Source organism: Sarcophilus harrisii, chromosome 1 (genome assembly GCF_902635505.1).
Source record: "Sarcophilus harrisii chromosome 1, mSarHar1.11, whole genome shotgun sequence".
Taxonomy (NCBI): domain Eukaryota; kingdom Metazoa; phylum Chordata; class Mammalia; order Dasyuromorphia; family Dasyuridae; genus Sarcophilus; species Sarcophilus harrisii.
Window position 1 is genome coordinate 211,609,264 of NC_045426.1, and position 25,051 is coordinate 211,634,314.

Genomic DNA, 25,051 nt, shown 5'->3' on the forward strand with positions numbered 1-25,051 from the left:
ATGTGTTTTGAGTTTCATAGTGCTAAATATAAAAATACTTTAAAATTCAGTGAACTATTTAATCAGCTTTATTTTTTGCTAAGATGTCATCTTCATTTTCATGATTATTCTCATTTTTCAGATGTCACATTTGTGTTGTTTTCCTGGTCTTCATGAACCTCAATTTTGATATGACTTCCTTCTCAGAGACAGAAACTATTCCTTTATGTGTTTCTCACATAAAGGAGGGGCAGCTGGGTGGGCAGAGCACCAGGCCAGGAGTCAGCAAAATTCATCTTTCTGAATTCAAATCTGGTCTCACACACTTAGTAGCTTTGTGACGCTGAGCAAGTTGCTTAACTGTTTGCCTCAGTTTCTTTCTCTATAAAGAGCTGGACAAGGTACCCCCTTATCTTTGCCAAGAAAACTCCAAATGGGGTCACTAATAGTTAGACGCACAACTGAATACCACAGACACATATAAGAGATTGCCAAGAAAATTATGTTTTATAGACACCAGTAAATACAGTTCTCTGTTGGGGGAGGGTAAACAGTTACTGCAGTAATAATTTGTTTTGTTATATAATTGCTCTAAATAAGCTGAATAAGTTTCTTAGTTTTTTGTTTTGATTTTATGTCAAGAGGTGGCTACTAAAGATTTATATTTTAAGTGCCAAAAGATTCATATAATAAGCTTCATAGAAAAGCAGTTTTCAAATTGCTTCAGGCAAAATTTGTATTTCTAAGGAATATGCCTTGACATTAATTTCATTGTCATTAATTTGTTAACAACATCTTGGGCAGCTTTTCCACTTTCAAAAGAATTAAGACCTCACATATTGGAGACTTTCCTTTTGTTAATGTGGTGGATAGCAAGCATTTTATGCCATAAAAAGTAAGCTGTGCTCACTCAGAACCAGACTTGAACTTCATTTGCCCTTTGATATATATTGGCAATGTGAGTCTTAAAATCATTTAACTGATTTAGTCAGAGAAATAGGCAACTCTAAAAATCTTTAAGTGACAATCTGGATTAATTGAGAAAATTTTGTTATCTGAAATGTCCCTATAACTCACAAGCCCAGTCCCTTTCCTTATAAATTTTAAGAACTCTGATTTGAAAACTATTTGGAACAAATTGGATTGCCCTAAAAGAATTCCCTTCTTTGTATTCATAAATATGCTCTATAGTACATATAGTACATAGACTGGCCTGTCATGGTGTTTGATGTGCTTAAGGATATATTCTAAAGGTCTTCATAAATAGGGGAACCCTAAACCTTCAGTACTCTACTGAGCTGCTGACTGAAGAACTGGGTTTGGGGAGAGGGGTTGGTGTTTATTTTGGGGGGATGTGGAGAGTAGAGTTAGGAAATACATATTCATTTTCATTTTCTTTTCATCTCAGTCTCTTCTTCAATATTTCTTCTCTGAGGAAGTGGGACAGATTATATGGGAAAACATTGAGAATACTGGAGAGGTTGGCCCAGGCTAGTCTATCGGATATCTGGCTTGAATCTGGGAAAAATGAAAATGTAGCTCTCCCAACTAACGCTGATATTGTAACACAGATATAGCAAAACATAGCTTTGATTTTATTGACTCATTGGCTCTTGCTGGGGTCTAGGTAAAATTTAACAAGTAGATGACTTCAGTCTTAATTGTTCTCTCATTTTCTGCATTTCCCATCCCTTGGGAATTAGTGTTTGAGATTTCTGGTTGTCCAAAGTCACCACAACTACAATTAAAACACCAAAATGTTCACTGCCCTTTTATTACACAACTGCTCATTATTCTTCCCTATTGTAATTTTTAAAAATGTCTTGTTCAGATTTCCAGGCTGATTTTGATCCATTTGAACTAATACTAAGATATAAAGGATGTTTAATTAATTTTAAAAGGTTACAGTTAGTTAGCTCATGTTAATGTGTAATTCAAGGGATATATAAGTTTAGCCCCTTTCATCTTTACCACTTTTCCTTCAATGTTTTGTCCTCTAGAATCAAGGCTGGACAATATCCACCACCACTATCCCCAATACCAATACAGAATAGAAGAACTCAGTACAACAAAATATACTTAAAAGTTGGAAAGAATTAAGACCTTGTAGTTACTTCAGATTTGAGACCAGAGAAGGTAAGGAGGACAATAGGAAAATTATAAAGATGCACTGAAATGCATCATAAAGCAAGACAGGTTAATTGGTGGTGGTTGAGTAGAAGTGTATGAACTCCATGATGGATTTTCTTGTACAGCATTATTGTGTGTACTGTATAAAAGAGAATCAAGTTTTACACAGTGACAGGGTCTGTCATTCCAAGGGACACACAGGACAAATGACCAGGCTGAGTGTTGACCATATTGGTTAAACTTATATGAATACCTCAAAGTCAGAATGATAATATTAAGCAGCACCATCTGATCTAGGATAAACAGGATTGGGCTGTGAGTCAGAAGCTATAGGTTCATGTCCTGGACCCAACATTTCCTAGTTATTTGGACATGAACAATTCATTTGGACCTCTCTAGTCTTAACTGCATCAGCTATAAAATGGGAATAATAATAATCTGCCACATCTATCTTAACAAATTATGAGTAAAATGCTTTATAAATTTTAAAATGTTATGTAGATCAATGTCTGTTGCTGTTATCACCAATAAAAATAGGCATTTTTCAAGCTATTCCACATCTCAAGCATGTAATTGTTCTTACCTCTTCCACTTATATATAAACATATTTGCATATATATATATATATATATAAAATATATGTATGTATGTATGTACATAGACACAGGCATATATTTTCACCTAAAAACAGAACTCTGACTTTTATATCTATATCTATTTATATAGGATAAGTAGTAAACTGATTCTCTATATAAGATGAACACAAAATGTTTAATTAGGAAGGCACCTTTGATATTAGACAGTTCAAATTTCCTTTTTTAATAGATGATGAACTGAAGACCAACTGAATAGCTGAAATGGGTTGCCCAGGTCACACAACTAATAGCAAAATTTATTACCAAAATAGCAGTAGGAATTAGGATTTAAGCTTTCCCATTCCTAATCCAGTGCTCCTTCTATGATACTATGCTGAGTCACCCAGGTCTCTATTATGAAACTGTGGAAATTAAAAATATATTTCTCAATGACTAAAACCACTCAAGGTGTAACTTCTTACTTAAATGATTAGCCTTGAAACAGAAGTGTAAATCGAGTCACTCTTAATGATTTATCAAATGTCCTTCCTCACTTAAGTTCAATGTGTATTACTTAACATTTTTACTTGTATACTAATTCAGATAAAAGAATATTTAAATCAATAAGAAAAAGGCATTCTAAGTTCATCAAAACCATTTATAAAGCATATAGGAAATGTGGGTAAGGGATGACATTGGCATCCACCTTGTAACCTGAGTTTTTGCTATTCAGTGTTCAATTCTTCATATTTTCAAAATAAATATGATTACATACAATAAATCCACAAGATTATTTTTACTTGGATCATGAGTATTATATTTTAAGACTCTGTAAAACAAAGACTCTACAGATTGAAATCCATAGAAGTTAAGGAAAATATAATCTAAGGTTCCAGTCCAAATTTGGTCTGTTAATCAAACCAGTTCATGGTGATTCTTCATATGTCTTCCAAATATCCAGGCAGTAATATATCATTCTGCTCTCTGCAGCACGTCTGGAATGGACAAACAGTAAGCTTAAAATTCCTTCTTTTTCCAGCTGAGACTTCTGGCAGAATAGTTACCAACCATATGCCCTGGACCATACTACTTTCTTCTTAAATTCAGGAAAAGACCTCAAGGCCAGAATTGTAGCTAGGGAAACAAAAAAACACATAATATATTATTGCATTTTGTAAATCTATATAAGTCACTTTTTCTCTAAAAAGATACAGGAATAGAACCTGCCCTTTTTTTCTATCGTTAGTTTTGTTCAGATTCTGTTTCAATCCCTACCAAGTCCTAACTGTATATGTAGAATTAGTGTAATGAAGTACACTAAGAAAAAAATATATATAGAAGCAGGAAGAAACAAAGTTGTAGAATTAAAGATTCGGAGCTGGAAATTACCTTCAAATAGAAATCGCTGACTTTACCAGTAAGGAAACTGAGGCTGAGAGAGGTTAACTGACTTGCTCATGATCACATAACTAATAAGCATCTTAGAGAAGCTTTGAATTCAGGTCTTCTCAATTCCAAACTCAGAGTCTGACCCACTGTGACATGTAAAATATAGAAGGAAATCTCTGAGCCACGTAGCTCCATATACTTAGACCATGCTGTTGACAACTGCCTAAATGACCCACACGCCAACAAGGCACTTAGCATTTGGATCATAGAAAGGGGATTATTGTTATTCTAACCTGGTGAGACACTCATTACTCTGGTTGGGGAACATATGCTTTTGGAACCTAGGACATGCCTCTGTGAAGCACAGAAAGCCACGACCAGTGACATTTTATGCCACTCTTTTCATTATTGCTAATGTTCCAATATCCTCTAATGACCTTAGTAAAGATATAATCAGCACCATTATAGGCAATTAGGTCTTGCAGTAGATAGACTGCTGAGCCTGGAACCAGTAACACCTGAGTTCAAATCCAGCCTCTAACAAATATCAGCTATATGACCTCTGTTTGCTTTAGTTTCCTCAACAGAAAATAATGAAAAATAATAATAGCAACTACCCACAGGGTCAAATGAGATATTTGTAAAACACTTATCACAGTGCCTGGTGCACAGCAGGAGTTTATAAAATGTTTACTGACTTCTCCTCCCTTCCCAGGGGTTCATTCTTGTAAAATGTGGCACCTTAGGCCCCCCTTGGATCTTAATTAACCTTTAAGACCAGGAATTGCCATTAAGCTTTGGCAAAATCTTAATGACCAACAGAGAATTTTATAAAATGCTACATAATCATATTACAAAATAATGCTCTAACCTGAATTAAAATGAAAAGTTATCACTTTCATTGAGCTGATAAGCTGAGCAGATTTGATTACATTAAAGTGTTTAGTCACATGCCGACAAATACCCATTCTTTTATCACTATTCACACATGATCTCTCAAGAATCAGTATAAATTAAGGTGGCTTCCCCACATCCTCTTAAGTGTTTCACCTTCTAAAAGTTTTATTTTTGTTTATTATTCCAAGAATTTTAGCCTTTCTCAGGAAAAAGCGTTCTTTAAATTTTCGGTGTGAGTTGTTGAGTTCTTATGAAATGAAGATTGTAGCAGTGGCTGGACTCAACAAAAGGAAAACGCAAATAAAAATGTACTTCCTTAAAATTTTTTCCATTTTCTTGTGCCATTGGCTAATGTTTTTCTCTGAGATAATAACTCTTAGGGTGTAAAAGACCATGGATTAAGCCCATGGATATTAAAGTAAAATCAAACTAAAAGAAAAGTGGAAAGACAAAATCTAGTGGTCTAAAGATTTTTTTAAAAAGTATAATAGCCAAAAGAATCATAGAATCTTAGCATTGAAAGAAATCTTAGAAGTCTTAATTCAATGTCAACTTGAGGAATGAATCTCCTTCCAAAACATACCTGAAAAGTTGTCTGAACAGTTTCAATGAGGAGAAAGAATTCGAATTCCATTTTTGGACAGCTGAAATAAAGTCATATTCTGCCCTCCATCAAGCAAGCAAAGTGCCACAGTGGAAGGTCACTAAGTGAATTTTGTCAAGGTAAGTACTATTGGGCAGCAAAGGCTTTTAGATTATAGTGATATTTTGAGTATAGCAAGTTTACCACTGCTATTCCCCACAACTTCAGCTATCAGAAAAAATGCCCACGGACCACTACTGTTAGTAGAGACATCTATAAAATGTTCAAAGAAAAGGTCCATCATCTTTGCACATGTACCATTCTGATAAGGCACAAAGAGTTTTCTCCAATTAATAACAATAACCAATCAATCAACTAATGGGTATTCATGAAAGCACCTACTATATGCCAGGTACTGGTACAAAAATCAAAACAATCTTTGTTTACAACACATACTATTATCTAAGTAGAGCATAAGATGTAGAGCCCTAGTTCCTGGATTACAAAGTCACCCTGTCGGATTGCCAAATCTGGTGGTATGATTATGTCCCAATTAATGCAAACAAATGGCACAGCCCCTAAAGGGGTCACATTATTCAAATTTGTACAGTATCATTTCCATTGAGCTGCTACAAACACATAATCATATTTTTAAGCAATTATAACTTCAAATGTGCAATATTTGAATATATTGGTACTTCATGCTTCATGGGATTCACTATTTGCATTAATCCATACCTACTTATAATTAAAAAGCAAAACATATTTAAAAAGTGATTTACAATTTACAAAGTACTTTCTTATACATTTTGTTTTTCCGATGTAAAATCAATCTCTTAAAAAATACTGTGAAATAATAAGGCAAGAATGCATCATGAGACAACTAATGTTCTTTACCCAGGTGATTAAGAAAAGTATAAAAAAAATACCTTTCAAAAGATCTCTGGAACTCGCTGAAAGTGCTTCTTGAGGACTTTCCATAATACTGAACAGCCAATCAATGAACTAGAGTAAAATGAAACCCAATATTAGTGAAGAGATCTCTGCCATCAAGGACCGATAACTTAGAACAGAATAACAAACATGAGCATATCTGAGTCTCACAGAATTCTGAATCTGGCCAGTATACAATGGTGGCATGCGATCAAATGGGTTGTGAGTCTCATTCATGAGAACTGATTGTACCAAATCCAGGAAACCAATAGTTTCCTGATTCATTAAATTGCACAGTAAACAATTATAAGCATTTACAGCTGGATGGGCAGGAGTGACTAAATGACCCAGCAGTCCTCCTATCTATATCTAGTTCATCCTCAACAAGAACAAGACCACAGAATTGGTCTTTCTAACTTTCTAAAAATTACTATTTTATTACAAACTTGATAAACATCAACAAACATCATTTCACTGTACAAAAAATATATATAAAGTTATGTATGAAACTGAACTTTTGTTACCCAGTTTATTTAACTTGTGTTCCCCTTTAAACTCTGGCTTTTTTCAGAGTGTTTCTGTAATATTTCACTGAAGGTTTGTTTTTGCTATTGATTTTTTTTTCAGCATTTTTACTACCTACAAATTCCCTGTCACTAACTCCTCCCACTCTTCTCTTCAAATGGAAGCCTTTCAATATAACAAATGAATGTAATGTAAATACATGTCTCAAAACACATGTGTCCTTTTCCTCTAGTCCATCCCTTTTAGCCTAAGAAGCAGGCAGGACATATGCCTCCACATAAGTCTCCTAAAGTTCATCATGGGTTATGGCATTGGTCAGCATTCTTAGATCTTTCAAAATTGTCTTCCTTTATTTTAGTCAGTGTATAATGTATTCTCCTGGTGCTGTCAATTCAAAACAATAAGTAAGTGTTAGGTACCTAATACAGACATTGTGGTAGGCTTACTTCATCATATCCATTCATGCAAGTTTTCTCTGAATTTATTTGTGGTAAGAGCAGTCTATTCTAAGATCCTGATACATAAGTTAAGATAGTTTTCCCCTCAAAAGCAGGGAAACCATGCCTGTGACTTAATTGGATGAAGGGGCTAAGATTCTAGTCATTCATGTGATGTCCAAAAAAGGCCAGTGCTTGGAAAGTCTGTGTTATCCTGCTGGATGTTTTATCGCTATGTGAGTGGACCTAAATATCCTGCTGACCAGAACTGATTCCAAATGGAGATAAAGGGACCGGCAGCATGGTGTCATAAGTAGAATCCTGAACTTGGGATCAAGAAGATTTATGATCGGGGCAGCTAGATAGTATAGTGAATGGAGCACCAGCCCTGGAGTCAAGAGGACAGGAGTTCAAATCCAGCATCAGACACTTAACACTTTTTAGCTATGTGACCCTAGGCAAGTCACTTAACTCCAAATTGCCCCAGCAAAAACAAACAAATAAGTAAAATAAAAAAAGGAAAGAAAGCTATTATAGAATAAAAATAATTCAAAAAAAGATTTATGTTAAAATCTTGCCTTCAAAATTTATGAGCTTCATGACTGGGCAAATCACTTAACCTCTATAAGTCTCAGTTCATCAATACAAAAAAAATAAAAAAGAGTAATATTTACTACATGGCCTCTTAAAAAAAAAAAAAGTTATAGGTTTACCTTAACTAGTGCTGTATTCTCCCTAAATGTCCTTTACATGTATTAAAAATAGGTAAATAAATGAAAATAAAGGAAGAAAATTATGAAACAAAAATCAACAATTTTGGTAAAAGAGGAACATACAAAAAAACTGACAAAAACAATACCAAAAAAATTTATCTAAATGGAAAAATATATACAAAAGTTCAATGAAGAAAATAATTTTCTAAAAATTAGAACTGGGTAAATAAGAAGCTAATGAGTCCATGAAATATCAAGAAACAATAAAATAGAATCAAAAGCCAAAGGAAAATAGAAGAATGTGTAATATATCTCACTGGAAAAAACTAATGACCTAAAATTAGATCTGGAGATTGTCAGAAAGTCTTAAGGAAAGAACCTACACATCATATAAGAGAATAAAATAAAAAAATTGAAAGGATCCACTAATCATACACTGACCTGAAAGAGATCACAAAATGAAAACTTTTAGGGATATTATACCCAAATTCCAGAGCTCCTAGGTCAAAAGGAAAATATGCCAAGAAGTAAGAAAGAAACCATTTTATTACTGTGGAGCCATGGTCAGGATCACACAAGACTTAGCAGCTACCACCTTAAAGAAACAGATGGCTTGGACTATGATATTTTGGAAAGCCAAAGAGCTGAGATTACAACTATAAACCATGTGTATACTGCACAAAATCCATACTCAACTGACAGAGTTATAATTAAATGTGGGGAAATTTAACTTAGTCTTATTTATCTCATCAAGTTTAAATGTTCAGAATATGTTTAATGTAATAAGTATTCACACATTTACAGTATGACTGTTGCTGTCACAAAGTAAAACTATTAAAATCAATGCTTGTTCTTAAGTCATTTGCATGCTATTTTAGTTGTCCATGAACAGTTTTGACTATATTAAATTAAGAAGCTTTGGCACAAAATAGTATACTCAAGAGTTAGATGGGGAAAAGATAACTTTAAAATCTCTGTGGCAAATTTCTCCTATTTTGTTTGTTTGTTTTTACAACATGGATAATATGGAAATGTGTTATGCATATCACATGTGTCATCAAAATCAAGGTGCTTGTCTTCTCAAGGAATGGGAGAGGGATGAAATGGAGTGAGAAAATTTGAAACTCAAAAGGTTAAAAAATGCCTTTTTTTAAATGATATTTTTCCATGTAATTTCCATGTAAATATGTAATGAAATAAAACTTTTTTCTTTTTAAAAAAGCATACAATGGTTTCTCAGTGATGTTTGGTTTAGACCAATGATTCAGTTAGTTTAGGCTGATGAGTGGAATGAAAGATTGGCACGTACAAAAAGATATGTATAGTTCCAGGAGTTTGGGGCTATAGTAATGAATTATATTCCATTGTGGTTGGATTGCTTCATATCTCCATTAACACATTTCTCTGGTAAATGTATGATCCAAGATATAGAGGGAATGAATACAAATAGATAAAAATGAGAGCTTTCCCCAATTCAATAATGGTCAATATAAACAAGCAGTTTTCAAAAGAATAAATTCAAGCTACTTTCAACCACATGAAAAAGGCACCAAATCATCAATATTAAGAATAGCAATTTAAATCACTTTTGATGTTCTTTCTCATTCCTGTCATACTGACTAATATAACAAAAGCAAATACAGATAGTATTGTATAGTTACCCGTTACCCCTTCTACATTATGCCTTTTCCCATTCTGCTATTGATATATTACAGGGTGACATAAGAACTTAAATAGGAATTTAGAGGAGGAGTTTTTCAGAAGCCGCAGACAATGAAAGTCAAATAACACAGAAAAAATTGTGAAATTCAGAAATGAATAAATTATATGTATAGTATTCTATAATATCAATCCAAATTTTACAATAAAGTACTGTAAATACCCCATTAAAAAAAAAAAAAGAAAACATTGAGACTTATGAAGTATGAAAGGTATGAAGGGAGGGCCAAAAAATTTTACACGGATTTTCCAGATCACAGGGGAACAAGCACTCCTAATCACTGTGACGTGAAAGGAATAATTGTAGTAGGAATGGGAGGTTCACCACCAATATACTATTAATGGAGAGAGGATAAAAAGAGAGAGACAAAAGGATTAACAGAAGAAAATGGGATAGAGGGAAAAGGCACAGTTAATAATCATAATTGTGAATATGAATGAGATAAACTCATCCATAAAACGGAGGCAAGATTACAGAAGGGATTCAATACCAGAATCCAACAATATTTTATTTGTAAGAGATACATTTGAAACAAACACACAGAGAATTAAAATAAGGGGCTGTCCATGCTGCTAAAGGCACCATGAACAATGAAGTAATACCAATACAAAACATATGCAACAAATGGCATAGTACCCAAATTCTTAAAGGAAAAGTTAAATGAGTTATTGGAGGAAATAGAAAAACTATAATAGTGGGGGACCTCAATTTTCTCCTCTCAGAACTAGATGAATCTACCCATAAAGTGATGAAATCTTAGAATCTTAGAAAAGTTACATTTGATAGACCTATGATGAAAACTATATGGAAACAGAAAGGAGCATACCTTTTCCTCAGCTATATAAGGCACCTTTACAAAAATGGACTATGTGCATAAAAACCTCAGAGTCAAATATAGAAAAGCAGTAAATGCACTGTTTCCAGACCACGATGCACTAAAAATGACATTTAATAAAGGGATGTAGAATATCAAAATCTTAAAGGAAAGTAAATAATTTAAGCTTAAAGAATGAGTGAGTCAAAGGACAAATCATAGAAACAATAATTTCAGTAAAAAATGATAACAATGATACAATATTCAAAAATTTGTGGGTGTTAGCCAAAGCAATAGATAGGAGAAATTTTGATCTCTCTTAATTTACACATCAATAAAAGAGAAAAAGAGCAGGTCAATGAATGAGCATGTAATTTTTTAAAAAACTAAAAAAGGAAGAAACAAAGCCTTCCCAATTTAACACTAAATTGGAAATCCTAAAAATCAAAGGAAATATTAATAAATCTGAGAGTAAGAAACTATTGAACTAATAAATAAAATTGGAAGCTGGTTTTATTGGGGAAAAACTATTGGCTAATTTGATTATGAAAAAAGAAAGAAAACCAATTAATAGTATAAAAACTGAAAAAGGTAAATGCATCACCAATGAAAATAAGATTAAAGCAATTACTGGGAAGAATTCTACCCAATGCCAATAAATCTGACCATCTAAAGTGAAATATTTTAATATTTTAAAAATATACATTGTCTGTATTAACAGAAGAGAAAACAGAATGCTTAAATAACCCTACCTTGGACTATTTTTGCCTTTCTTTGTAATCACGGTGCTTAATCATAGTAAGAACTTTGCAAATGCTTATTGGCTGACTGACTTTGATCAGTTCTAATACTTCTGGGCAGTTTTTGTTACATTTTTCAAACATAAAGACTACTATAATCACTTACTATTGTGCATTTTCTGTCTACTCTATTCCACTGATCCACCCATTTCTTAGCCAGACATTTTTAACAATTATTGCCTTTATAATACAGTTTAAGATCTTATTGCTAAGCCTCTTTTCTTCACATTTTTCTTTAATTTTTTTGATGTTTCAAAGGAATTTTATTATTTTTGTTTAATAAAATAATTTGTAGTATTTTTCATTGAAATGGCATTGAAAATAGATCAATTTAGGTAGGATTGTCATTTTTATTATACTAACTCCATTGCTCAGCAATGAACAATTAATATCCCTCTAATTATTTAAATCAGACTTTATAAAGTGTTTTTATAGCTATGTTCATGTAGTTCCCGGATTTGTCTTGGTAGATATACTCCTAGGTATTTGGATTGTTGTTTTTTGATAGCAAGTAATATTACATGTTCTAATTTTTCAATCTTTTATCTTCAAATATTTGTTTTTTCATGGTATCACTGTGTTGGCTTGCTATATTCTATTTTTTCAGTGAAAGGTTTTTCTACTTTTTGTTCTAGTATCATTCTAATTTTCCCTTTAAGAGCTCTAATTCTTTTTTTTTTTTTTTAATATCTTGCTTCATTTCTTTCATATTCTTTGGGAATATTTGTGACACAGTCATTGTTATTTCTAATGCTCTACTTCCATTAAAACACTCTTTTCTTCTGGATTTAACTAGTCCATTTCTCTTAATCCATGGTACCTCATTAGGTGGCCTTTGACTTACTACATGCTGTTTCTATCCTGAGTTCCTGTGGCTCCTGCCCTCTTTCTGGCCCTTGCAGGAGGTGTCAAGGCTTTGGTTTTATGCCTTTGGCAACTCAGATGCCAGTACCACCGTTCCTTCAGAGTTCTAGATGATGAGAAAGATGCTGGCTCTCCTTCCTCCTCAGGTCTTGGGCACGGAGCAAGGCCTAAATCCCTGGCTTCTGCCTGTCTCACTGGCCTCATTTCCCACCCGCTGTACTACTTTGGGACTTCGCCATCATGCTCCAATAAGTGGGAAACTCTTATCTTTCCAGATCCAATCCCCCTTGGTCCTTATGCCTCATTAGTCTCTCTGCTCCAGGTTCTAGCAGACGGAGCCATCAACTCCAAAGTCTCCACTTAAGGAGGGAGTTCAGAAAGCACATTTCTTCCCTTCTCACCTGGATTCTGGACTTCCTTGACTACTCCCCCACACTGACCACCTCACCCCATACATCCTAATCTCCAATTTCCTTTCATGGGTTGCATACCCATGTTAGATTGTAAGATCCTTGAGGGCAGAAAGTATCTTTCATTTGTATCCCTAAACCTTGGTACAGTGCCTGGCAAACAGTCATCATTTAATAAATATTTGCTGACTACTGACTTGCTCTTGTCTCTGTAACTTTCTTCCTATAAATAACCTAGCGAGGCTTTGTCCCCTGCTATGGCTCTGACAATAAACTAGAAAAAAAGAGACGGGTCTTTTTAGTTCTTCTGGAGGATTCCACTAATAGGTTCTGCTGTTTGCTCCCAGATTAGGCTTTCAATAAATGCTTGTTGACTTGCCTGGGACTGTCCCACTCGTGCTGAGACACCCCTTCACCAGGGGCTGGCTGGGTCTCCTGCGGGAGCTCCTCTACGCTGGGGGTAACTCTCCCAGGTGTTACCGCAGCCAGAGAGTCTCTTCTTACAATGCCCTAATTGAGACGCAGCAGTCACTCTGGTTTGAGGCAACACCATTTCATCTGCTGTTCTTTGCTGCAGAGTTTCTTAGGGAAATTAGCCAACAGCTATAACATTTCATGTCATCATCTTTGCCACTTTTTTTTCCTACCTAAAGCTTTTGGGATTGTATATGTGTGAACAACTGTATTATGAAACGTGTTTGTGAGCATACATGCTCATGTGTGCATATGTCTTTAATGCCATATAAGATAGATGCTGTCCTTTTTCCCCAAAAAATATGTTTTCTATTATCCCATTTGCCCTCGATCACAGACTGCATTTTCCTGGCAGTGGGGGAGGCTGCCAGGATGGCCTCTGCTTTGATCCAAGTTTCATTTGGGCCACCACAGCGCGACTCCCCAGCGATGGCAGCCGTGAGGAGAAGATGACTTTCAGCTTTACCTTTTGTGTTTGCTCCTTCCACGGTTCTTTGCTTAGCAGAAGCGGCATGCTGCTGGGAAGGAGGGTGAGAGTCTCCTGCAAGGTGACCCTGTTCATTGGACTCTGGCCAAGATAACCAGTCGAGAACCCGGCCACGCTTCTTTCCTGGTGCCATGACAACCAGCTGGCACTGAGTCCAAGCAGGAGAGGGGCATCGTGGTCACCCCATGTAACCACAGAAGCTGCAAAAAGCAGCAACAGGAAGTTGATAGCCTAAACAGGAAACAGGCACAAATTGGGTCAAGTGTTTCAGCAACTCAAAAGATAGAGACACGTCCACTGTCCAGCTCAATGTGCCCCTTCAGCATCCACAATAGAAAGGCCCTACCACACATAGGAAATGGAATTATTAAGGCCCAGGGAAGATGAGTTCTATTCTAAAGACACTTTAAGGGTTCACTTCCCTTTCTGAGCAAAATAAAACAAACGTGGGCATCCCGGTGAAACACTGCTTAGCCAGAAGTTACAAAAAAACGAATGATACATTTAAAAGCTGTTTTGTAAAAACAAAAATGTACAACTGACTGTAAGGCAAAGTGAGAAGTAAAATTTGCCCCCCCTTTTTTCCAGAGTAAAACTATTTTGAGTTTTAAAAATAAAACTAAGCCATAAATGGAAAAAAAAATTTAATTTCTAGAAAACACCTAATATTATTTGTGGAAAATTAAAACACAGACAGAGAACTCCAGAGGAAATCCAGGTACTGGTTCAAAAGAATATCCATGAGCACATGGTTTTTATCCACTCAGCAAATATGATGCCAATGAACTTTACCAAGAGTAAGACAAACTAATAAACCCACCCAAAGGAGTCAGAGCAATGACAAGAAGTGGGAGAGAGTTGCTTGTATTTTATTTAGGGAGGGGGGAAAACACAGATTCAAATCTGTTTCTTCTCTTCAAATTAAGAAATCTAACAAAGGGCAAATCCCAAATCCCTATGCACCTTCTACCTAAGGCACCTGATGGTGCAGACTTAAAACTTGATCTCTCATTGCTTTTGTTCTTTTAAGTGTTGCTGTCCTACTGAGCACCCAGAAGTCTGTTTCATTTAAAAGATTTTCAAAAGGCAGCTCTGGATAATTTAAATAACACAGTGAGAACACCCACTTTCTTCTGGCAGCAGTGTGATGGCACTATTGTTTTTTAAAAATAAAAGGCAGGAGGAAAATAAAAGCAACAAGGCATTAAACATTTTCTCTTTGGAGCACAAATACAAGCCCTAAATTTTAAGGAAGCTACAAATTACTTCTATAGATTGTACCTCTTCAAGAGCCACATTCTCAACAGATGTTGACTTGTAAGCAACATTTCTAATGTAACCCATCAGTTCCAACAGCCACTCCATTCTCTTCAGTACTCCTGAAAAGACAAGGACATTTTCTGACTAGGAATATGGGTAACAGTGTTCCTTTGAAATGCAAAATAGAGCAGTAATAACCATGGTAACCAAAGAGGAACACCTGGTGAGGACTCCATCAAACAATCCCAAGTTCTCACTGTAATAGTGTTGACCTGTGCCGGAACAAAAGATATTTCTTTGACACTATGAACATCAGGGTTTTGTTATTAATGTTTGAGGAAGATGCTTGACTTGGCTTCTGTTACCTAATTTATTTGCTACTACTACCACAATTAAGTTAATGACATTTCTTCCTCAGTGTTAAATATATATCTATATATCTATATCTCAAAGGACTTTTTCACTGACAGTAAAACTTTGACTCTTGGAGTCAAAATCTCTTCTTTCCTGAGGTTAAAAATGATCAGTTCATTCATTTTACCAAACAAACAACAAACAGCTACTGCAGGGGAAATGAATAGCAAAAACATCAGCATGAAGTCTGGTTTTCTTTTTTCTATTTTTATAGTAATGACTTGGAGACAACAAAGACTTCCCAGCCTCTGCCAGATTTTCCAAGAACTCAGTCATTCTAGATTTTTTGATGAGTTGCTCTTTCTTTTTTGTTTATAAGGAATACTTGTAGAGGCAAAATGGTTAAGTAGATGGAGTGCTGGACTCGAGTGTTTAAGGTCTGCCTATGACATTTTTTAGGTATGTAACATTTCCCAAGTGACTTAACTTCGATGTGCCCAGGGAAATTCCCTAGGACTTATCTCATGCATAGGTAGCATCAATATTGATGTATGGAGTTCTCAAACTGAAAAATTGTATATCCCTCATACTCTAATGTGAGGAATGTCTACTGTATGTGTCTGACTAATAAATGTCCATTTATATATTAAAAATATAGCATTTTACTATAAATTCATTGGGTAATCAGTGAAACAGATATTGTTGTCAAATCCTACAAAAGGAAAGTTATCAGCTTCAATGCGATTTCTGAATGCCACACCATTGCCAGCTCAAGATTTTTACTAACAAAATTAAAGCCCTCAAATCTGCCAAATCCATTGTAATCACATTTACTGATTTCTGTCTCAAACATCCTGTAACATTTGTAACTGGCAGAAAATTGCGGAAAGAAAGCTATATAGAATCTGTTTAGTACCATGAGATTTAGTTTCTGGCATTCTAGTTCACTCTTTTTTATTTGAGCCATACTCAATGTCAATGATAAGTCAACTGTGAAGTTTTTTTTCTAATATTTTGATAACTATATCTCCATGTTATTGTCTTCCTTGGTTAACCCTATGCATTTTACTTGATGCATCTAAAAACGTTAATCTGAAAAGGGAGCCATAGGATTCACCTTAATGTCAAAGGAATTCATGACTAAAAGAAAGGTAGAGATCTACTCAAGGAGTTAAAAAAGAAACAGATGGCAGAGAAGGTAGAAGACCTCTTCTCTTTGCATTAGGCAAGTGCCTTCTGTTCATGTGATCATTCATGTCTTTTTTTTAAAAAGCATTTAATCTAAATTTTATATACATATGAGTATTTTAGAAGGTGCATTCCATTTTATGAGTTAATCATATGGCAGTCAGATATATACCAGATTCTACATCCCAATACCAGCCTTTGATAAGACTGCTTGTTTTGCAAATTAAAAAAAAAAAAAATCCAACCCCCAACAGCCCATATAACAATGGAAGCTATTCAAGAATTTATAACTTAAAATAGTAAGCAGAGAGAATATATGTGTATTACCTGTCCAGAAAGATATGAGTTAATAACTATCTACTCTAGGGTGCTCTCAGAAAAAAAGAGTGCTTGATTCTACAACCTGGCAAGCTAGTTTTTATATCTGTGTAACTTTGTGTAAATCAATTAGCCTCTCTGAGTTCCCTTACCTGTTAAACATGGAAAATAATACTTGAACCAGCTATCTTTACAGGATTGTTGTGAAAATCATTTAGTCCTCACAGAAGATCTATAAAGTGCATTGAAACCAATAAAACACTATATAAATTTAAGCTTTCATTAATAATAGCATATACTAACTAGCACTTGTATACTTGGAAAGTGCTTTACATACATCCTCTCTTATGGTCCTCACAATAACCCTGTGAGAAAGGTGGTTTTAATATTCCCATTCTACATATGAGGAAATTGAGATTGAATTAGTTTAACTGAGTTATTCAGGGTCTTAAGTTAGTATCTGAGGTAGGATTTGAACTCAGGTCTTCTTCTTCCAAGTCCAACACTTTTTCCACTATGCTATCTAGTTGCTTTAATATTAGTACTGATCTGATGAACCAGAACTTTACTGGACCTATAGAGCAAACCCCAATCAAAAGTTGCTATTTTCCACTTTTCACACTGGAAAAGACTGGATGCTTCAAAAACCAATGTAATCATCAACTCAGATCTTGAGGAGATATGGAGGTCATTTAATCCCAACTTCTCATTTTAGAGTCTAGGACAAGAGAGGTTAAATCTTCACACAGATGGTCAATATTTGGGGATCTGAGTCCAGGATTTCTGGACTCCACATCTAGCACTCAAATCACTGGATTACACTGCTTCTCCCTGGCAGCTCCCTGTAGGCTGAGTTTTTGTCAATGTTCATTCTGTATCCCCAATCAATAACACAATGCTTTGAACAGAATAATTATAAATAAAAAATGTTCATTCCTATGGTGCTCTTCAAGATTTGTGAAATACAGCCCTGTGAAGCAAGTGATACAAGTAATATCTCCTTCATTCTATTCATGAGGGAAGAGGTTAAAAGAGGTTAGTGAATTGCTTTTTTTACAGTTGTGTAGTTAGGACATGCTGTAGGTGTTCCCGGAAACCAGGTCTCTTCACTAAATTCAGGAAGCTTTTCTGTTTCAAATGGATTAAAAATAATTGTCCTTTTCTATGTGATATTTTACTAATCAAATTAGTATTACAATTCTGTTCTCCACTCTGGAGTGTTCTTTTTCCTTTTCTCCAGCTCTTGGCCTTCCTGCTTTCCTTCAAGTTTCAGCACAAATCCTACATTCTGTAAGAGTCCTTTCCCAGTCTCAATGTTATTATCTTCCCTGAGATTCCCTCCAATTTATCCTGAATATCTCTTAAATGGAAAAAGTTGTCTGCAACTTGTCTTGCCCAATACAATATGAACTCCTTGAAGGTAAGGACAATTTTTATCTGTTTCTGTAGCCTCCAGTGCTTCATGCTGGAGTAGTCCCTTAATAAATTCTAGTTGACTTAACAAATAAAAAGAAATCTGATCTGAAGCCATCAAAAAGCTCATAAAAATTTCCCATGTATAAGAAGTTTGAACCTTGTCTCCAAAGGACTAAGTATTCTTTTACATGAGTTTAAAATAAAGAAACAACATACAAATAAAATTTAAAACAGATGATAGAGGGAATCCATCACCTACCCTCTCCCATTAAAAAACAAATAAACTTAGTTTTGCTTCTAGATGCCCCTTACCTGTGTTTGCATGGCTTATAATCCGTGCATGATATAAACCATGTAACATCATCCATGCAACTGTTTCTTTTTCTTGACATCGTACTGCGGCCTCAATCACATCATTCCAGTGCATCAGGGGGAATCGACCTTGAGAGACTAAATATACTTTGACAAAAGCAGCCTTCTTTATGTTGTTCTGAAAATGGCAAATCATTTAGCTACCATTAATTTCATCTATCTCTGTGTTTGCTGTGCCCCCAAGGGCTAGGCTAAAAGCAGAGAGGCTGACTGAAGTTGGCCACCACTCCAAATGCCAGGACGGTTTATTCCTGGCAGGAGGCTACGTTGCCTGTTTCTGTATTCTATTAAAATTGTCCATTAGAGACAGTAGGTCTTGATGGCAGACACTATCCTTCTTCATAGATATTATAAATGTGTTCAGAGGTTAATTAGTGAACACATTTGATAAATACATCCCAGAAATAATGGGCTTTCATGTTCCCAGTGCATGACAGGACAACAGGCTCTCCGAGGGGCACGATAACTCTTTGGGGCCATTTACTCCACTACAGTGGTCATGTGCTAAGTGTACTCTAGGGATCTAAATGGGTAACATGCCAAGCATAGGTCTTTTACTGCCAGGAATTGCTCTAGACACCACACCTCCAACAAAATTACAAGGCTGTGAAAGACAAGGGCTGCTTCTCCTATTTCTTTTGTGTCCTTGCAAAGTGCTGAATGCAATGTCTATGTCCCATAACTGAGAAATGGCAGATTAAACCACAGCTTATCAGTGTAATAGGGTGTTATTGCACCATAAGTATTGATCTCCATGAAGAACTATCAGAAAAACAAAAAGATTTATAAAAAGGGTCTCAGAACAAAAGAAGATACTCAGGATCTACAGACTAGTGACAACTATATAAAAATAACAGCAACAAAGTCAGAGAACAAAAGAGAAGACGGAAGGAAACAAAATATTGCTGTTGCTATTTTGTTGTTAAAGTTTATGTATTATTTAGTTTAAAGTTTAACACATTATAGGTGCATTTATAATTTTTTAATTTAGCTAATTTTTGCTTATTAAATTGATAATAAAAATATATTTAGAAAAAACACCAAATAACCTAATGTTCATTTTTGCACATAAATGTCTTCAAAATGTTTCTGGCCTTTGAATAACCTGAGGACAATCAGGCTAATGAATTTAGATTTTTATATTCAAACAGGGAACTGAATCCATTTTGAAATTAGTCACTTAAAGGCTGAAAGCAAGATGGCTTTAACCAAAAAGAGCTGACACTGCACAGATTCACCAATTTGAATCTTCAAACTATGCAAAAAAAAAAAAAAAAGCTTTCAAAGTAAGATTCTGATATCATTACCTTAGTAATATGAACAATGCGATCTATCTCAGCATCTGTCATTTCCGAAAGGCATTTTGCTGCGTTGAGATACAGGTCAACTTCATTTCTCTGGCAAATAAAAATTGCAAGTATATAAAAACACATTTAGGCACCAGGAGAACAAGTCTATTCCAAATCTTTTAAATAAAAGAAAAACCATTATCTTTTTGTTATATCTTTGTATCTAGGAACAAATCTGACAAGATTTTCTACCTTAATCAAACAGAAGAGAATTGATAATTCTGTTTAACTGTGTTTAATTTTCCCATTGCAATTAGTTAGAGAAAAAATAAGTGGGCTCAGATACTTTTCATTCCTTTGTGTATTTCTGTTATCTCAAAAAATGACTCCTGTTATCTGTGGGTAATTTTTTTTTTTTTTGTCAATCTAAAAAGCTACACTAAAGATATAGGTGTCTCTTCAGCCTACTAGTGTTTTGATAATGTTCTTTCTTCTGAAATCTCTTAAAATATGTAAACTTATGGAAATATTCTTGCTTGAATATTCTCTAGGCAGACTCTCATGTGAAATCTCTTCTATTTTGTTCCTAGAGTCAGTTATTCTGCAAAGAAACCTTGAGTGAATTCTCTGGCTCAGTACTGGATGATCTATGTCCAGTCTGCACAAAACCATGGCTCTAAATTTTAAATCTCGACAACCCAGATCTTGAAAGAGAAAACACTCCCAGTAAAGAAAAGAATGTGGTCATTTCTCATTAGTTCCCCACCCACTTTCTTAAAACATTTACCTCCTTGCCTTGCCAAAAAGGCAGTAAAAAAAAAAAAAAATCCTATATATAAATTATAAAGGAATGCAAATATTTTTGCTCCTTACCCGAATCTTGTTTGGCAAAAGATCAAAGATTTTCTCAGTAGCCCAGCAGAGGAGACTCCAGAGGTATTGAGCTGGACTGGGCAGCTTCATAGCCTGGCTAAGTCCCTGTAAGGCACTCTGACATAACTCAAGACTCTGGAGAGGGAGAGCAGCTTTAAAAAGCTGCACCATAAACACTTCAGTGAAAACCTGAAGCTGGTCCTCAGAAACATGTTTCATCCACAGTGGCAGAGACACCAAAAGGTACTTCTTGGTTTTCAGCTGGAAACAAAACAGGGCACTTGGTGTAAACAGTAGAGATCAGAGTCAAAGGCCTATACTACACAGAACCCTCCATTCTGTCAGCTAATAGATGCAATGAACAGTCACAGAAGTTCATGGCTCTTTTTTGTCTAATACAAATGCCTCCAATGTAAAGTCTTATAAACGTTTGGATTTCATCTTTCCCATAGTTTTACAAATTAATGAAGTCATGACAACAGCTATTGTTTCTTCTTAATAATACTGGTGTGTGTGTGTGTGTGTGTGTGTGTGAGGGAGGGAGGGAGAGAGAGAAACAGAGAGACAGACAGAGACAGAGACAGAATGGGGTACAGAGAGATACACAGAGACAAATAGAGAGAGACAGAGAGACTCAATTTTAAGCATATGTTCTTTTTGGCTAGTGGAATAAAACAGGCATGGTGGAGTACAGTTATAATACACCTCTATTAGGAGAGGTGGATTTAGCAGTGTGGGACATCCACACTAAGGAACCCACAGGAACAGTGTCACCAGGCTGCCTTAGAAGAGGCAAACCAGCCCACAATGGATAAAAGAAACATCTGTGCTAATTAGCATTGAATTAACATTCAGTAAACACTGAATTTCCAGCCTGGGGGAGTCCAGGAGGTCTAGTTTTCAAAAGAAGGGGGAAAAAATGGAAAAATTAACAAACTATTGTTTCTGAAAGAACACAGAAGTGGATGTTCTTTCCAATGAAATGTCATATTTTTGTGAAAGAAAATTCCCTGGAAAGGAAAAAACTAAACAATTCTAATCCTTCATCATCGCCGTCACCATCATCACTACTAACATTTATATAGCACTTACTTTGTGCCAGGAACTGTGTTAAGTGATTTACAATTATTGCCTCATTTGATTCTTACAACATCTCTAGGAAGTAAGTGCCATTATTATCCATATTCAACAAATGAGAAACTGAGGTAAATATATGACACATAGCATGTAGACATCTGAAGGTGGATTTTCCAGACTCCAGACACAGCACTCCATTCACTGGGCCGTTGAGATTTTTTTTTTTACTAGTTTGCTGCCTTTGTATATAGGTGCTATTATAAATGATGTTAGTTTTTTTAATTTGAATCACCTAAGTCTGAAAAAAATGAACTATGACCTAGTAATAGTGAGAAATTCACCATTTTTATAAAAAAAAACAACAAAACAATAAGGTATCTTGTCATTTGAAGAATTGATGTTCTTTCTAACAGCTCTGAATAAACCAATATAGACTCAATGAGTATTTTTTGTAGTACTCTCAATTAAAGTTAGGCACAGTCCCTCAGCTTACCCTATATTTAATTTCTTGCCAAAGAAAACAAATGAAGTTGTTAGCTAACTCTTCTAGTTGGGTTAGGTATATAAACAATTTTTTTAAAGCTGATTTTCCTCTCTATTCTCTTCCTTGACCCCTAGCAAGGAGGCTGGGTGTCCTGTATAGTGATACCAGATTCAATTTTTCAAGATTATCATTCTATCACTCTTCTCCACAAAAACTCACAATAGCATAAGTTAAAATCTGACATTTTGGCATATAAGGCCAAATATGCCTGGAAAACAATGAAGCTTTCAAAAATCTGTTAGATTTCTTTTTTGTCTCCTGTTCCTTTAAAAACTGTTAGAAAGACTTGGAAATATAATTTTTAGAATCATTAATAAACTATTTGCTGTTTGATTTACAATACTATCTAGCCATTATTTCCTTAAAATTGTTTCTAAAAAGGATGCATTAAGATTTGCATGACTTTATACAAAATGATCAGATATTAGATGATTATAATTCCTACATATGGAGGACAGGTAAAGTCCTGACATTTAGGAAGAGCATAGTACATTTCTATTAATAAGAGAGCATTTGTAGTTTCATAAAAGTTGAAAAGAATGAATGCTTTCTTTAATTAAAAGATTCCCTTTTTGGCTTTTGATCAAGTCAGTCAGAAAACTTTTAAACATCAGTAGTTAACAAGCACTGTGTTAAGTGATAGGACACAAAAAGAGGCAAAAGATATTCCCCAGTTCCCAAGAAGAAGACAGTCAAACACATAAACTATGCACAAAAAAGAAATATAAATTGGAAATAATCCATATAGAGCAGCTATTACTAAGAAATTAGTAGATATTCTCTTAATCTCCTAGGCCTTAATAAATATCAACGGCTATTATTCCTGTCAAGATTAGAAACAGAAAACTTGCCTTCTCAAAAAAAAAAAATTGGCTTCTCAAAAGACAGTGTAGAGAAGAGTAGGAGCAAAAATTTTTAAGGAAAGTTAAAATTTGATTCCATCTGGCTGTGAGAACTTGAGACCCACAAAGTAATTGAAAGTATAATTAAATTAAATTGAAAGGTAAGAGTTTAAATTTTCTGAAATCAGATTACTAAAATGTATTCTAGCAATCATATGAAGAAATAAATTAAATAAAAATTAAAGCAAAAATACCAACTATATAATTACATGCTACACATTAAATATGTAATTACATAATAAATATATAAAGAATAAAATCAAATAACATTTTTATGCAAATCAAAAATTCTATTTTCTCAGACATTATGTGGGTGAGAAAAATGATGTGCTAAATCTTAACAGCAAAAGAAGCTGGAGAATTGCCATTACTATATCATTTAATGTAGAGAAGTATTGATATGAAAACTTGTTACTAAAACACTTGTTCCATTTCTATACTTAATTTAATTAAGCAAACATTAATTGACAACCAGTGTTTGGAAGATACTGTGCAAAGTAGTGAGCACTTCAAGGAGCTTACATTCTCAGAAAAATGCCTAGCATTTAGAAACATTTTTAATTATTCAGAAGGTAGTGAGATACTCATCACTAGAGTTCCTCAAAAAGAAACTGGATGTCCAGGTACATCCTAAGTGACAGATACATAAAGGAAGGCAAAAGACATATCCCAGGACTTATAATGAATACTAGGAAGGGCTTTTTAGAATTGAAAAAACTGGACTACTTATTGAGATGAGATTGTTCATTAACAGAAGTAGTGAACCAATTTAAAGAGAGCTTGGAAAGGAAAAGAACTCAAGCGAAGTCATCTTGAGTTATTTAAGGATGGAAATTGAAGAACAAAAAAACAGAAGATGGAAGAGACATGTAAAGATTACTATAAAAATGATATCACTATCATGGACAGTAGAACCATTATTTGGACTCTTAACTTCACAGACCTGAATGTGTAGATGAAAGATGAAGAAATATTATAAAAAAGAAGAAATATGAAGAGAGCAGCTGAATTTGGCCAAATATAGAAGGGAGAAAAGAGATCTATGCTAGAGGAGACACAAATGGGTCTTATTATCCATACAACAAAGCAGATATGTACGGATATGTAGACCAGATTAAGACGAGCATTTTGAGAGAAAGCCTAGAGTCTATTAAAATATATAGTTGAGACAGAGAGTACAGAACAGGAAGTGAAGAGTAGGTTGGACAGCTTTCAAGGAGTTGCAAAGCTCCTTTAATGATCCCTACCTTCAAATCCCAAGTTTTCCACAAAAACTTTGTTGTTGCTGTTTGCAAATGTTTTAAATTTCTGACTTTAAACACCAAATCAATGTTTCTATATATATAAAGTGTATTGGGGAAAGACTGTATATAAAATTAGAAATCTCTACTACATAAAGATTGCTTTTAATAGATTTATAAAACTGAACATTTAGGTTGAGCAATTCCAACAGACTTAGTACAGAAAATGCCATATACACTTCCAGAGAAAAAAACTACAGAAGCTGAATGTGGATCAAAGTATAGTATTTTCCATCTTTCTCCTTTTTCTTTTTTTTTGGCTTTCTCATGGTTTTCCCCCTTTTGATCTGATTTTTCTTGCCCAGCACGACGAATATGGAAATATGTTTAGAAGAACTGCACATGCTTAAGTTATATCAGATTGCTTGCTGTCTTGAGGAGAGGAGAAAAATATGAAACACAAGGTTCTGCAAAGGTGAATGTTGAA

At 34.7% G+C, this 25,051-nt stretch overlaps 1 protein-coding gene across 6 annotated transcripts in view; it reads right to left on the reverse strand.

Moving 5' to 3' along the window:
* Positions 1-422: 422 nt before the first annotated feature.
* Positions 423-25,051, reverse strand: part of FOCAD (focadhesin) — a 352,199-nt gene continuing 327,570 nt past the window's right edge. For all 6 annotated transcript variants that reach the window (XM_031969053.1, XM_031969044.1, XM_031969047.1 and 3 more), the window contains 7 exons: positions 20,801-21,061; positions 19,946-20,035; positions 18,579-18,756; positions 15,012-15,109; positions 13,710-13,961; positions 6,483-6,558; positions 423-3,818 (listed from right to left, as the gene is read on the reverse strand). In XM_031969053.1, coding sequence (XP_031824913.1) covers positions 3,745-3,818; positions 6,483-6,558; positions 13,710-13,961; positions 15,012-15,109; positions 18,579-18,756; positions 19,946-20,035; positions 20,801-21,061 — 1,029 coding nt within the window. In that variant the 3' untranslated portion in view covers positions 423-3,744. The remainder of the gene's footprint in view (positions 3,819-6,482; positions 6,559-13,709; positions 13,962-15,011; positions 15,110-18,578; positions 18,757-19,945; positions 20,036-20,800; positions 21,062-25,051) is intronic.